Here is a 13,408-nt window from a genome sequence, read left to right as displayed (position 1 = left end):
CCTCTGCACATTCCTATCTTTCAATTCTTCTTTCCATACCGACACAGAGACGTAAACTGCAACTGCGACTCTGTTAAACCTATCACTCAAACATACCTAACTCCGAAAGCTCAGCTTCCCTATTCTCATCATGTCAGTAACATTCATCTTTCGCCATGGCCGCCCCGCTATTCTTGTTCGTATCTAATGCCCTGGACAGGAACCGCTCCCTTTCCATAAGATCAAAGGGCCACCATGGCAGCGACAAGTCATCCGGCAAGCACCGCTTCACCATGGCTAGTCTTCGTGGTATCCAGCAGCCCGAGCTCTCCAAGAAGCTCTACCGCTTGATCAAGACCGAGAACCACGCCATTGGCGCATACGAGGCCGCAGCCAAGGAGCAGTCCAACATCGCCTCTCAACTCAGCGACTGGGGTGAGGAGACTGGCGACGACGCCATCTCCGAAATCTCGGACAAGCTTGGTGTCTTGCTGGCCGAGATTGCTGAGCAAGAGGATGTCCTCGCACAAGGTCTCGAAGACAGCAGAAGTGTCCTCAAGCAGATTCGCAACACCGAGTCTTCCGTTCAGCCCTCGCGCGACCACAAGGCTAAGGTAAGCACTTCTGTGTGTCACACGACAATCAAGCATACTAACTTATCCGTCTAGATTTCCGACGAGATTCAGAAGCTGAAGTACAAGGAGCCCAGCTCCACCAAGATTGTCACCCTCGAGCAGGAGCTTGTCCGCGCAGAGGCTCAGTCTCTCGTCGCCGAGGCTCAGCTTACCAACATCACCCGCCAGAAGTTCAAGGAGGCTTACGACATTCACACTGCTGCCATCATTGAGCGCGCCGAGAAGCAGATTCTCCTGGCCAAGAACGCAAGAAAGTTGCTCAACCTCGTTGACGACACTCCTATTGTTCCCGGAGATGCCCACCCCGCTTTCACTCACGCTGAGCACGCAAGAGAGGTCTTGAACGTTGCCGAGGACGAACTCAGAAACTGGACTCCTGATGTCGAGCCCATCAACTCCAATGCTGGTGGCCTTGGTGTCGGCGCCATGCCCGCTGCCCCTATGCAAGGTCACGCTAGCGACGTTTCCAGCTCTATCGACGCAGGATCGCACATTGCACACTCTGAACAGTACACCCAGCAGGCCGAGTACCCCACCCAGCACTCTGAGTACACTCAACCCACCGAGCAATACACCACCTCGGCCGAGCCTTCTGTAACTGCTCACGAGCCAGTTGCATACGAGACTCACGCCGAAACTCAGCCTCATACCACTGCTGCCGAGACATCGTCCGTCACCGGCGACAACGACTCTGAGCACGCTCGCAATGTAGCTGCTCGTGTCCTCGGCTAGGTACGGAGCAGATCTTGTCAGTTGGGAGAATGTGGTTTTCGAAAACGTTGAGTAGTAATGTCCCTTGAGTTGCGATCAGTGCCTTTGTCATGAGCTTATGAGTTATGCGTCTTCTTAGTTGAAATAGCAAAACCCCTAATCTTTATTATACCATGTTTTGTCTGAGCATTTTTAGTGTCTGGCTGTTCGTGTCTCTTTTCTAAGCGAACAATCATGTGCCTTTCGAACCATCATGCCTTCTATCAGCAGGCCTCTGCTCTCTCTCGTGATGATAAGCTGCTGCTTCCATAAAGTCCAATGCTCTCAAGACAGATCAAACCTCCACAAACATAACAGCTTATCATAGAAGCTCGTCGAGATGACAGTCTGCTCTCCACCATCTGTAGATCCCGGCTGCACATCACTACCATAATTCATACTCTTGTGTTCTTCAAACCTCGCCAATACCTCAATGCCCCACTCACCACCTTCATCCTTCGTCACAGCAACGATCCTCGTACCTGCATGCATGCAAGATGCCAGAACCATATACTTGCCATCGTTGGGTGAGGAAGTAAGGAGTTTAAGGCGCCAGACACCGCCTTCAAGGTTTTCCTCTGCCAGAACTTGTTTCCTGCCGATTTGGGGACAGGAAAGAATGCGAATGTTGTCGTCGTAACTTCCTGTGATTAAAATGTTGGGTTCGTTGGCCAGGGGCAGGATGGCTGTTACGCCTGCGTTGTGGGCGCGACGGTCTTGCCATTGAGTTGGGAGGAAGTTTTCTTCTTCCTCAGAGGTAGAGAAGGGAGGTAAAGTTGAGAATCTCAACGTAGCATCATCGCCACCAGACCAAACTTCCTTTCCCGTATGCGAAAAAGCAAGAGTCCAAGCTTCTAACTCATGGACCAGGATTTCTTTGGCTGTGTCTTGTGCTCCTGTTTCCGCTACGGAAACGTCCACAGTATACACACCACCATTCGAAGCCGTGACGCCCAGGATATGTGAAGACGTAGGATGCCAAGCGAGCGACAAGACCAAAATCTCTGGTGAGAAGAACTGATACGTGGAAAGTGGGGAGAGTGCGGGAGACGAAGCAGAGAACCGGAAGAGTTGGACAGCTCCCGTTGATGCTGCCACTGCTAGGAGTGTAGGATCGTGGGGTGAAAAATGTATGTCGAGGATGGCGTAGGGAGTTGGTGTTGTTGAGATGAGTTTACTGGAGGGATAATTTAGAGTAAGCCTCTTGGTCCTTGTGCAAAAAGAAAGTGATAGGATACAAATTGATTTCTTCTGCTTTGTTCCTTTTGAAAAATGATATCTGACTTGGAAAAAAAGATAAAAGATGGCGTTCATAGCAAGAAATCGAGATTGAGCAGAAGAAAAGAGGACAAAACTTACACCTCATCACCCTCGATTTTGAACAAAATCAACGAACCAGTTCTAGTTTGGGGTTTCTTGTCTGTATCTTCACTCTTCTCTTCCTCCTCTCCCGTAGCATTTTCAACACTTGCATCTTGCTCTTTCTTCTCCAGAAAATATGTGCCAACGACGAAATAGTCACGAGATGTTGGACAAAACTCGATGCAGCTCGGTGGGAGATCCAGAACCAGAGATTGACTTGAAGTGATTGAAGTCATGTCTTCGTGGGTCGCTTTGCTGTTGGATCGGTAAGAGTGACCCTGCTTGCTGGTTACATCGAAGTTTTTGTTTGCGAGCTTGCTTATATCGTTATATCCGGGCTATATCCGAAGTGACTTGATCGCCGAGAGCAGAGGATAGAATGATTATAGAGATGTGATACATGATCGTGGAAACAGGCACTACATGTTTGAATTTTTACCTGTCACCAAACTGTAAAGACACGAGAGTATCAATGCTTGGAAGCAAGTGCGACTGAGAATAACATTTATGTGGTCTATAAGGACACAACAACTTTCGCTAAAGGGACAGATTATATGACTTCCTAGAGCCCATTCGTCTAAAACAGGCCGAGAATGTCTTCATTAGCCTTGTTGCCACCTCCACCATGCAGTTGGGTCTGTGGTGGTGGCGGTTGTGAAGCCTCCATATTCAAGCTCGCAAATCCGTTCATCAAGTCATCAGAGCCGGAGTTGCCTGCAAGAGGTGCGGCAGAAGCGCCACCGGAAGAGCCAAAGATACCCATGAGATCTTCCATGCCACCACCCATAGGCTCGTTAACTGTTGGGCTGGCAACACGCATAGGCGTACCAGCGAGACCTTCCAGACCTGATGCGCCGCCCGCTGGTGCTTTTTGCATACTGGCTGGGGCTGCACCATCGAAGTCGATGTCGAGTAAGTTCTCGGCATGGCTTTGCACGACGGTGCTTACCTGGCCCGAAACAGCGGCGGCAGCGGCTGCAGCAGCGATAGGGTTTTCGCGAGCATTCTGAGCGGCTTCCTCGATGGCGGCTTGTTGCAAAGCATTTGCGGAGGAGCGACCTTGGCCGAGGAAAGTCTGTGGCGGCTTGTGGTAGACAGAGGCAAGTGTTGAAAGGTCTGGCATGAGCGAGTCGAGCAGCGGCATGGGCAATGTCGAGATTGTCGAAGTAATGGCCGGTCGTTGTGCGAGGACGATGTTCTTTGCGATCTGAGGGTCACTCGACAAGAGTCGCCAATAGACGTATGCTCTATCACGAATATCCGGGTTATCGCACTCCACTGTTGCGGTCTGTAGAACCTTCTGTACCAGTCCTTGTGCTTGATCAGGCTTCTTCAAGAAGAGTTTGACCACAGCTGTCAAGATTTGGAGTTGCGTCTGTCGAATGGTTAGCGAATGTTTGGAATAGACTCAACTCAGCAAAACTCACCTGAGTAAATTCTTCTGCGAAACCATCAACAAAGCCAGACAGAATATCGCCAGCATTGCTAATCTTCTCGGCATATTCACCGACGATCCAGATTAAGGCTCCACGTGCATTTGGCTCGTCCAAGTCATCGATACATTGACACAATGTAGGGATGATACCCTCATAGCCGGGGTATTTTCTGAAGATGTCCTTAATCACAACCACGACTTCTTGCACAACGTATGCTTGCTTGGTGTTGATAAGTTCAAGCAGGACGTTGACAGCTTTCTCACAGGCGTTCTCAATCTTAATGGCAACCTGACCAATGGCTTTGATGGCTCTCCTGACGAAATCCATATCGACTTCCATAGCATACTCTTTCAATTCGGCAAGCAACTGTTCCACGTTTGAGTCGTTGGCAATACGAACCATGATCTGGAGTTTTTGGAACTTGAGGTACGGCGGGTCGTTGTATTTGCAGAAGAAGACGCGCATCTCCTTCGACAAGAGCGAAGGCTGTTTCTGAAGTAGGAGATCGATGTTACGCAAAGCGACATATTGGACTTCGGGCTGGGATGATACGAGAGTGACTATGCGACACATGTTAGCAAGGCGAGGCAGATTCTGACTGCATGCACATACCAAGCGGAGGCGCCATCTTCTTAGCATAGGTCCTGCCGAGCTCAGGGTTGATGTTCTGCATGTGCAAGAAGACACACTTGACGGCAGCCAGGACGACACTAGGATTGGCATGCTGGAATTGGGGCACGACGCGCTCGCAGATGTGCTCGGCTTCCTTTTGCTCGGTAGGCCTGTACTCGGCCAGGGTGGTCAGAATGGTGATGCGACCCCATTCCGTGCACTCGTTGAGGGCGAGCAGTAGCTTCTTCAGTGTCTGAGGCGTCACGATCAAAGCGTTAGTTTCTGGCGCTGCCTCTCCAATCTCGGCAAGTGCGGTGACACAGTTGGCGACGACCATAGGATTTGAATCACTAATCATCTCCTGCAAGGTCTCCAAGAAGCCGTTCTCCAGGCACATGGACGGGTTGAGGTCGAACAGCTTGGCCACACACAAAGCAGCAGTCTTGCGAACGTAGGGACTCTCGTCTCGTAATGTCTTCCGTAGCGGCTCCTCCATGTAATCCACCATCTTATCGACTCGGATACATCCCATAGTACGGATAGCCAGTGCTCTGACCAGAGGGTTTGGATCTTCTGAATCTTGTACGAAAGTGTTGACTGCCAGAATACAGAGGTCGGGATGACTTTTGGCGTAGTTCATGAGGTATAGGTAGACCAGCTTCTTCTGGTCCAGATCCCCAGTGGCTATGTTCTTGAGCACATCCGGGAACAGAGCCGATACATCCTTTCCTAACGTCATAGCCATGATAGTCTTTTGGATGGACTCCTTGCGCTCGTAGGCGTATTGCGACACCAGACCAGCGCGAAGCTCGTACGTCTCGCCCTTGCGAGGCACCGCCAGTGCGTTGCGGAGCCGGTTTACCGCCATCCTGTCGTTGTATTTGTATATCCCAGCTCTTGTCAATATGTTTCTCTAGGTCCAGGGTAAGTTATCGGGCGGTGAGGCAGAAGTCGAAGTTGCGTTGTTGTTGATGGTGGAAGGGACAATGAAATGAAGGTTGTTGATGCTCCCTACAGGTGCCCGCCAAAGTTGTGACTGACGTGGAGAAGGCATAATTGAATAACTTTAATGCACGTACCTCCCTCGCAAAAACCTCCACTCCTCGGTTTCATCTTCTTACCACGAGCACAAGCCTCACAAGTATCATGGTATCTTATTTTCATGCCTGGTTCCGATATATGTGCTAAATGAGAGCAGCCTTCGAATCTTCCAAACCTTCGCCGACTCTTTGTTGAAGCTCGTACGGAAGCAGAAGAGAGCGCATATTCAAGAAATGCTGTAAGTCACCATTTCACCACTTTCTGCAGTATTACCTACTACTATCACGACACTCACAAGACGATACACAATCTGTTGATACTGGTTGTGCCCCTTTTAAACTTTGGCATTGCTCCTTGATGGATCATGTCCACCTGCAACTGCCCCTGCCATTACTCTCCCCGCATTCCCTTCATAGTCTGTTCTGATCACGCTCCCGCTATCACGATGCAGATTTCTGTTCGTTTTGCTGCGTGTCCTTGGAGAAAAGTTGCTGTGAAAACTCATGCTTATAAGGATGCATCTAGTTCTACAATCTGGTTTTGTTCATTTCTTCAGTCGCTGCTTTCAGCATAGTTGCCCAGCGATCTACTGCACAACGATGAAGCGACCAACGACTCCTTCGAAACCAATTGCTCGTTACTCATCATCGTCATCGTCATCATCATCGCCGAAATCGACAAAACGATTTGCAGCTGCTCTGCGTTGAGGCCTAGGTGCGTCTTCAGCCTCTGAGTCGTCCTCGCCGCTGTCTTTCTCGTTGCCCCATTGCTTGGCTCCTTCTTGAACGGCTTCCAGATCGGCCTCCAATTCTCTGCGTTCCTTGATGGCCTTAGCCTTCTGCTCAGAGAACCTTCCAGTCATGCCAACATCCTTTAGCATCTGCTTCAGATGGCCTATCTTGGCTTTTGATGTGTCGTACGAAGCCAGCTCGCGATGCCAGAGTTTTCGAACGCCGCATTTTACAAGCTCACCCTGCAAACGTTTGATCGTTTGTTCCTCTTCGCTGAGCTCGGAAGGTTTAGCAGCAGCTTTGGCGACCTTTGCTTTGGGTTGTGCCTTGGTCTTCGGGCCGGCACTCGTGCTCTTCTTGCGCTTTGGTGGTGCCTCGTCTAGGACTACCGACATCTCGCTTTCGGAATCGTGATCAGCAACAACCTCCTCTTCTTGGATCTCCGCATCTTGATTGTCTTCCTGCTTGTCTTCTTCGTCTGAGTCCACCGTTTGCGACTTCTTCTGAGCTGGTTTAGATTTGGGCTTGGACTCTTCTTCAGATTCGAAGTCGGAATGTTCTGATTCTGCTTCTGATTCTGAGACGGCGCGCTTTTGACGCTTAGGTGCTGGTTTTGCCTTGCTTGTGGAGGTTCTTTTTGTGGTCTTTGCTTGCGAAGGTGCCTTCTTTGGCGGGGTAGGTTCAGGCGAAGGGGATTTCTGAGATGGTTGGTTCTTGGACGATCAGTACAGATCCTGAATGCATAAGATGTACATTGCAGCGTACAAAAGCATCCTCTATGATTTCCTTGCTCTTTTCGTTCCATTCGTCATGGCTTTTGAAGAAACCAGCATCGAGTCCTAGACGCTCCTCGGCAGCTGTGCGCACTCTTTTGACGGTTATAGGGTCGACTTCGGCTTTGCGAACAATGTCGCGTAGAGTCTTTTCTAAGATGGCATTCGAAGGAGGTGCTGCATTGGATAGCTCAGACTCGGAAGACATTGTTGTGCGATTGGATCAGATCGTCGTTGGCGGGACTGTCAGCATGCATAGAAGACGCGTCGCAAAGCAGTTCACGCGCAGCTGCCCCCACGTTTCGGATTGCTTGGTTTCGGAGTGCTTTCCTCGTCCGGCCCGCTGCTTCACTTTTTTCCACGAAACATCTACAACTCTTATGAATGCTCACCAACACCCCGGCTGGTTATTGGGACTCTCGTTCGCGGGTCGGATTGCCCTCTTAGCTGCAGGCCACATCGCAATCGCGAATTCGCAAGCACTTCCAAGGTTCTTTTCTTACAAGGGTGATGTCATTTTTTGTAACTTCGCACGGCCTTCCACAACATTCGATGTTACCATAGTTGGCAAGGGCGTGGAGAATATCCTCAACATTTCCAAGAATTTCTATCCCGAGTACAGACAGGAGAGCCTGCTACAAGGCCAATATAACATGCTCTGTGACTGTCCGTGAATTTTTCTTGTAGCTCCCCAAGGACACAATTGCCAACAAGCCACCCTGAGTTTTGACAGGCATTTTCAGCCGCAGCATTCTCCAGTGCTCCACACCAGCCCAGCCCAAGCGTCCAAAGCAAGCTTGTAGTTGAGACCCGGCGCTTTACTCACAAATACATCACAGCTTTCCTGCTACATCGCCCAACAATAAAAGGCCTCGTTGCCTTTGGTCTACCGAACTTGATCCTTCTGTTACTGCCCAACGTTGCTAAAGTGAGTACCCATTGGCATGTGATCGTCTATTGTGGCTGTTCACTCGGCACTCCTTCGCTTCCGACTACAACTGTCAACCTGCGCCTGTAAGAATACTAATTGTCGCGACAGACAGTTTGACCTATAACAAGGCACAAGCACAACCATGTCCAATCCTTCAGAGCCTGCCAACGATGGCAAGGGTCGCCTCCTTCTCGTTTCCAACCGTCTACCCATCACTATCAAGCGCTCCGATGATGCTACCTACGACTTCTCAATGTCTTCTGGCGGTCTAGTCAGTGGCCTCTCAGGACTCGCAAAAACTACAAAATTCCAGTGGTATGGCTGGCCTGGTATCCAAGTTCCACAGAACGAGATCGGTCTGGTCAAGGACAGACTATGGAAAGAGTACGGCGCAGTGCCCATCTTCATGGATGATGAGCTGGCCGACAGACATTACAACGGCTTCTCTAGTATGTCTCTTGAAGATGCTTTTATGTTTCACTATGCTGACATTGTGCGACAGACTCAATCCTCTGGCCTCTCTTCCACTACCACCCCGGTGAGATTACCTTCGACGAGTCTGCATGGAACGCCTACCGCGAGGCCAACCGTCTGTTCGCAAAAGAAATCGCAAAGGACGTCCAAGACAATGATTTGATTTGGGTACACGACTACCATCTCATGCTTCTTCCTGCTATGCTCCGCGAAGAAATTGGCGACTCGAAGCGCAACGTGAAGTTCGGTTTCTTCCTTCACACTCCCTTCCCCAGTAGCGAGATTTACAGAATCTTGCCTGTCCGTAACGAGATCCTCAACGGTGTCCTGCACTGCGATTTGGTCGGATTCCACACCTATGATTATGCTAGGCACTTCCTCAGCAGTTGTTCTAGAATCCTGTAAGTTTGCATGGGTCTGGCAAAACTATGATATGTCGCTAACGCTCAAAACAGCCAACTCCCGACAACACCTAATACAGTCGAATTCCAGGGCAAGGTCGTTACAGTTGGTGCATTCCCTATCGGAATCGACCCTGAGAAGTTCGAGGAAGGTCTCAAGAAGCCCAAGGTCGTGGAGCGCATCCAAACTCTTGAGAAGAAATTCCAAGGTGTCAAGCTGATCGTCGGTGTTGACCGTCTCGACTACATCAAGGGTGTTCCTCAGAAGCTGCATGCACTTGAAGTCTTTCTGACAGAACACCCCGAATGGATCGGCAAGGTTGTGCTGGTCCAGGTTGCTGTTCCTTCAAGACAGGATGTAGAGGAGTACCAGAACCTCCGTGCCGTCGTCAACGAACTGGTCGGCAGAATCAACGGCAAATTCGGTATGTTTCTCAAGAACGTCAACATTGACAAGCATCTAACAAGAGACAGGAACCATTGAATTCATGCCCATCCACTTCATGCACAAGTCCGTCTCGTTCGATGAACTTATTGCACTCTACGCTGTCAGTGACGTCTGTCTTGTCTCGTCGACCCGTGACGGCATGAACCTCGTTTCGTACGAGTACATTGCAACTCAGCAAAAGCGTCACGGTTCCATGATCTTGTCCGAATTCACTGGCGCAGCTCAGAGTCTCAACGGTAGCATCATTGTCAACCCCTGGAACACGGAAGAGTTGGCTGATGCCATCCACGACGCTGTGACCATGGGAGATGAGCAGAGAAGTAACAACTACCACAAGCTCGCCAAATACGTCAACAAGTACACTAGTGCTTGGTGGGGCGAGTCTTTTGTCAACGAGCTTACTAGAATCTCTGAGCAGGCCGAGAAGAAGCTCAAGGTCAAGCAATCGCAGCTTGATGGGAAGATGCAAGAGGAGACAGTGCAGTAGAGCACTGCAAGCGAAGACAACGAAGAATTTACCTTCGGCGTCGGCTCAGATACTCAACTTCAGGGAGACCCGACGCGAAGAGAGCCACTACCACTTTTCAGAGGGAGGAGCTTCGGAAGTCAAATTTGACTCATTGACGATAGCATGGGCTGGCGTACACGGCGTAAGGAGAGGCAGCGAGTGGCTAAGGTCAACATGGGCTTGTAGATTATGTTAGTTTTCTCTCATTGATGACACTATAGACACTTGAGGAGTGACAATTGTTCTTTCACAAACCCACCCGAAGTTTTGTCATGTCATTTTCCTTGGTTCTGCTATGATTCTGTCGAGCATGGCTTACTGCTGTGTACGCGGAGGTGCTGCGGAAGGAGATGCGGTCTGTGCGTCGAGGCGTCTGCGACAAGTTGGAAATCTACTTTCGTGAAATCGTGAAGGTCTCGACCAGCATATCGCACGACTATGGCCAGCAGGACACTCAGCCTTCCTTTCAGGGCCTTCGCAGGCACACGCCCTTCAATTCAAGCCTGGCGCAGTACACGATCCTTTGCCACTGAGGTTGCGCCCGCCTCGACAACAGTTCCCGTCCCTTCAGATTTCACAACGCCTATCACTACACCAGTAGTTCAGGATGCTCAACCTCAGACACTGGCACTGAAAGAGACGGATGGAAGCACATCTGGAAAGTCGCGACCGGTTGGTGTCGTTGTCAGCGCTGGAAAGATGGACAGAACAGTCAAAGTCAGACTACCCAGTCAAAAATGGAACAATTACTTGAGAAAGGTGAATATGCTCTTCTACATCCCATGCGCTCAAGTCTGGTACTTTTATCAAAGAACGGTCGTGCTAATTTGTCTCAATCATAGCACTTCAAGGACCACTCAGACCACCTAGTCCACGACCCCAACTCCTCGCTCAACATCGGCGACGTTGTTGCTCTTAGACCTTTCCGTGCCGCCAAACATGTCCGCCACGTTGTGTCAGAGATCCTCGTTCCTTTTGGCACACCCATCACCGAACGACCACCCGTCCCTAGTGAGGAGGAATCGCAAGCCTCTTACATTGCCAAACGCCAATCTAAACTCGAACGACGCAGTTTGCGCCGCGCTGCTGCACAGGGCTCAGAATCCGCTATCGAGAAGTTGCAAGCGCTGGAAATTGAGGCTGGACAGGGCGTTGCAGCTGGAAAGGGCGAGAAGGGTGCCAGAAAGGCTGGACTGATGGGAAATAAGGGTCAAAAGTTGCCAAAGGGAGTTTTGCCTGGTGGAAAGCATGCGGTGGGCAAGATCGACGAAAGAGCAAAGCACAACAAGGAGCAGGCCATGAAGAGGAACGAGAAGGCTGAGAGTAATCTGCTTGAGGCCAAGCGGGTTGCTGAAAACCTCAGCTCATGAGAAAGCCTATGCAGCGGTAGCATCGCATTTGCGAACCTAGGCTTAGAGATAGCCGGGTCCTATGTGGCTGCTCTTTCATTCTATTGTACAAAACAGTGTTCAGGAAATGTACTTTTTATGTTGAACGCGCAATTGCAAGCGTTCTAAATGGCATTTATGTCCTGTGGGTGTTTGCGAAGGAGAGTTGCAGACTTGCATAACCTAGCAAAGGATTGAGACATGTGATAATGAGCCGTCTTCGATATCTCAAAAAGCTAGTATACAGGGTCGCCCCTTCGACGACAACCTCCAGCATCGAATCGACGACAACATCAGCCACACAACATCTGAGAGCCTCTGCTGGATCTCTACGAGGTAAACGCAAATTTCTCGTGCATGTGTCATGATTTTGTGGCTGACAAATGCCTACCAAGGCCAATATTCAATATACCTGGATGGCTGGTGCAACCAGTTCGTGAGCAATACGGAGTTGATCAGTCTTCTGTGCAACTGCGAAATGTGACAATACGTAACAACATCTGACTAATATGCGTTTCTTTGCTATCTGATCATGAGATAAATTGATCCTCTATCCTCAAGTGATCAAGAGGAGTTGTGCAAAATCATATACTTTCACATGGTTGCTGGTCGTAAGCCAAGGCTGTGAACGGCGGGAGCCAGAGCGAGCTTGTCGCGAGTGACTTGCGCTTCGAGCTGCATCTCGGCATACTCACGATCTTTCATCGCATCACAAACACCAAACATGGCGCCCGAAAAGAATGGAAGAGTTGTCTTTATCGGCAACATTCCTTACGGTACGCGTGTACCCTTTTATTTAATACGCGACAAACACTGACTGAGATCCAGGTGTTAGCGAAGAACAGATCATCGACACATTTGGAAGAGTCGGCTCTGTGAACAACTTCAGACTGGTGCACGACAAGGAGACTGGTAGACCTAAGGGCTTTGGTTTCCTCGAGTTCGCAGACCCAGATGCCGCTGCATCGGCTGTGCGCAACCTCAATGACCACGAAATCATGGGCCGCAAGTTGCGCGTCGACTGGTCAAACGACAACAGCGGAGGCGGCAACAACAATGACAACTCCAACAACATGCAACAATCACATCCTGGCGACGGCTCAAACCAGCAGCCTCCAGTGCTGCCTCCTCTCCCACCCGGCACAGACTTGCCCGCTGGTCTGACATGTCCCGATGCCATCTCCAAGACACTGAGCGCCATCCCAGCTCCTCAACTGCTTGATATTATCTCGCAGATGAAGAGTCTCGTCATGTCGGATCCCAATCAAGCAACTGAACTCTTGCGCCAAGCTCCCCAACTCGCCTACGCCATTTTCCAGGCCCTTCTCCTTCTCGGCCTTGTCGACACGAGCATGCTCAGCAGCATTGTCCAGGCCTCCGCTCCCCAGAACCCACAGTTCCCAGCCGGGGCACCAGTACCTCCACCACCTATGCCTCAGCCTCCTCAGGGCGCCTACGCTCCTACTCCACAGCCCGGCTACCCAGGATACCCTCCCCAAAACTACCAACAGCCTACACCACCAGTCCAACAACCTGCTTTCGCACCACCACCGCCACCTCAACAGGCAGCAGCAGCAAGTCAGCAAGATCTCATTGCTCAAGTCTTGGCTATGACCATGGATCAGATCAACCAACTCGACCCCGTATCGCGCCAGCAGATTATCGCTCTGCGCGCTCAGCTCGGTGCGCCAGTCGCTTGAGCAACGTGATTTCGAAATTTTACTTGCGTTCGCCAAACACTACCGCCAGACAGAAGCACTGAATGGCACCACGAGATACCCAGCTACAGCAAAACCGCTAGCTCTTGACACAAGTACAAAGAACATTACTTGGATTGCTCGACAAACTTGAAGCGATCTTGCAGCAACAGCCAGAGCCTACGAACAAGTCGTCAATGACACAACCTACACAGCATCTGGACGCAGTTGAAGGAGACACA

The 13,408-nt window shown here is 50.4% G+C and overlaps 8 protein-coding genes across 8 annotated transcripts; 5 read left to right on the top strand and 3 right to left on the bottom strand.

The window, feature by feature from the left end:
- Positions 1 to 155: 155 nt before the first annotated feature.
- On the top strand, positions 156 to 1,346 carry M437DRAFT_71522 (uncharacterized protein; the record flags this gene model as incomplete). Its single annotated transcript, XM_041025689.1, has 2 exons — positions 156 to 593; positions 648 to 1,346. 2 exons carry the CDS (start codon positions 156 to 158, stop codon positions 1,344 to 1,346), a joined length of 1,137 nt encoding a protein of 378 aa, XP_040884750.1.
- A 303-nt stretch (positions 1,347 to 1,649) lies between these two features.
- On the bottom strand, positions 1,650 to 2,962 carry M437DRAFT_62104 (WD40 repeat-like protein; the record flags this gene model as incomplete). Its single annotated transcript, XM_041024026.1, has 2 exons — positions 1,650 to 2,541; positions 2,724 to 2,962. The coding sequence occupies 2 exons, from the start codon at positions 2,960 to 2,962 to the stop codon at positions 1,650 to 1,652; spliced, it is 1,131 nt and encodes a 376-aa protein (XP_040884749.1).
- Positions 2,963 to 3,303: 341 nt separating this feature from the next.
- On the bottom strand, positions 3,304 to 5,642 carry M437DRAFT_62103 (Adaptor protein complex beta subunit; the record flags this gene model as incomplete). Its single annotated transcript, XM_041024025.1, has 3 exons — positions 3,304 to 4,101; positions 4,154 to 4,722; positions 4,775 to 5,642. 3 exons carry the CDS (start codon positions 5,640 to 5,642, stop codon positions 3,304 to 3,306), a joined length of 2,235 nt encoding a protein of 744 aa, XP_040884748.1.
- Positions 5,643 to 5,969: 327 nt separating this feature from the next.
- Positions 5,970 to 6,418, top strand: M437DRAFT_38531 (uncharacterized protein; the record flags this gene model as incomplete). The annotated part of the gene is made up of 2 exons (XM_041019852.1): positions 5,970 to 6,053; positions 6,341 to 6,418. Coding segments are annotated over 2 exons (162 nt in total), but the record flags the coding sequence as incomplete, so codon positions are not given.
- Positions 6,419 to 6,452: 34 nt separating this feature from the next.
- On the bottom strand, positions 6,453 to 7,527 carry M437DRAFT_71519 (uncharacterized protein; the record flags this gene model as incomplete). The annotated part of the gene is made up of 2 exons (XM_041025688.1): positions 6,453 to 7,259; positions 7,312 to 7,527. The coding sequence occupies 2 exons, from the start codon at positions 7,525 to 7,527 to the stop codon at positions 6,453 to 6,455; spliced, it is 1,023 nt and encodes a 340-aa protein (XP_040884746.1).
- Positions 7,528 to 8,392: 865 nt separating this feature from the next.
- On the top strand, positions 8,393 to 10,060 carry M437DRAFT_71518 (Alpha,alpha-trehalose-phosphate synthase; the record flags this gene model as incomplete). The annotated part of the gene is made up of 4 exons (XM_041025687.1): positions 8,393 to 8,699; positions 8,753 to 9,125; positions 9,180 to 9,550; positions 9,600 to 10,060. 4 exons carry the CDS (start codon positions 8,393 to 8,395, stop codon positions 10,058 to 10,060), a joined length of 1,512 nt encoding a protein of 503 aa, XP_040884745.1.
- Positions 10,061 to 10,753: 693 nt separating this feature from the next.
- Positions 10,754 to 11,424, top strand: M437DRAFT_9794 (nucleic acid-binding protein; the record flags this gene model as incomplete). The annotated part of the gene is made up of 2 exons (XM_041029114.1): positions 10,754 to 10,840; positions 10,924 to 11,424. Coding segments are annotated over 2 exons (588 nt in total), but the record flags the coding sequence as incomplete, so codon positions are not given.
- A 769-nt stretch (positions 11,425 to 12,193) lies between these two features.
- Positions 12,194 to 13,169, top strand: M437DRAFT_80360 (uncharacterized protein; the record flags this gene model as incomplete). The annotated part of the gene is made up of 2 exons (XM_041027339.1): positions 12,194 to 12,245; positions 12,298 to 13,169. The coding sequence occupies 2 exons, from the start codon at positions 12,194 to 12,196 to the stop codon at positions 13,167 to 13,169; spliced, it is 924 nt and encodes a 307-aa protein (XP_040884743.1).
- Between the last annotated feature and the right edge of the window lie 239 nt (positions 13,170 to 13,408).

Source organism: Aureobasidium melanogenum (genome assembly GCF_000721775.1).
Source record: "Aureobasidium melanogenum CBS 110374 unplaced genomic scaffold scaffold_1, whole genome shotgun sequence".
Classification (NCBI taxonomy): Eukaryota; Fungi; Ascomycota; class Dothideomycetes; order Dothideales; family Saccotheciaceae; genus Aureobasidium; species Aureobasidium melanogenum.
Note: the sequence above shows the minus strand (reverse complement) of the source record. Positions and strands in the feature narration are given on the sequence as shown.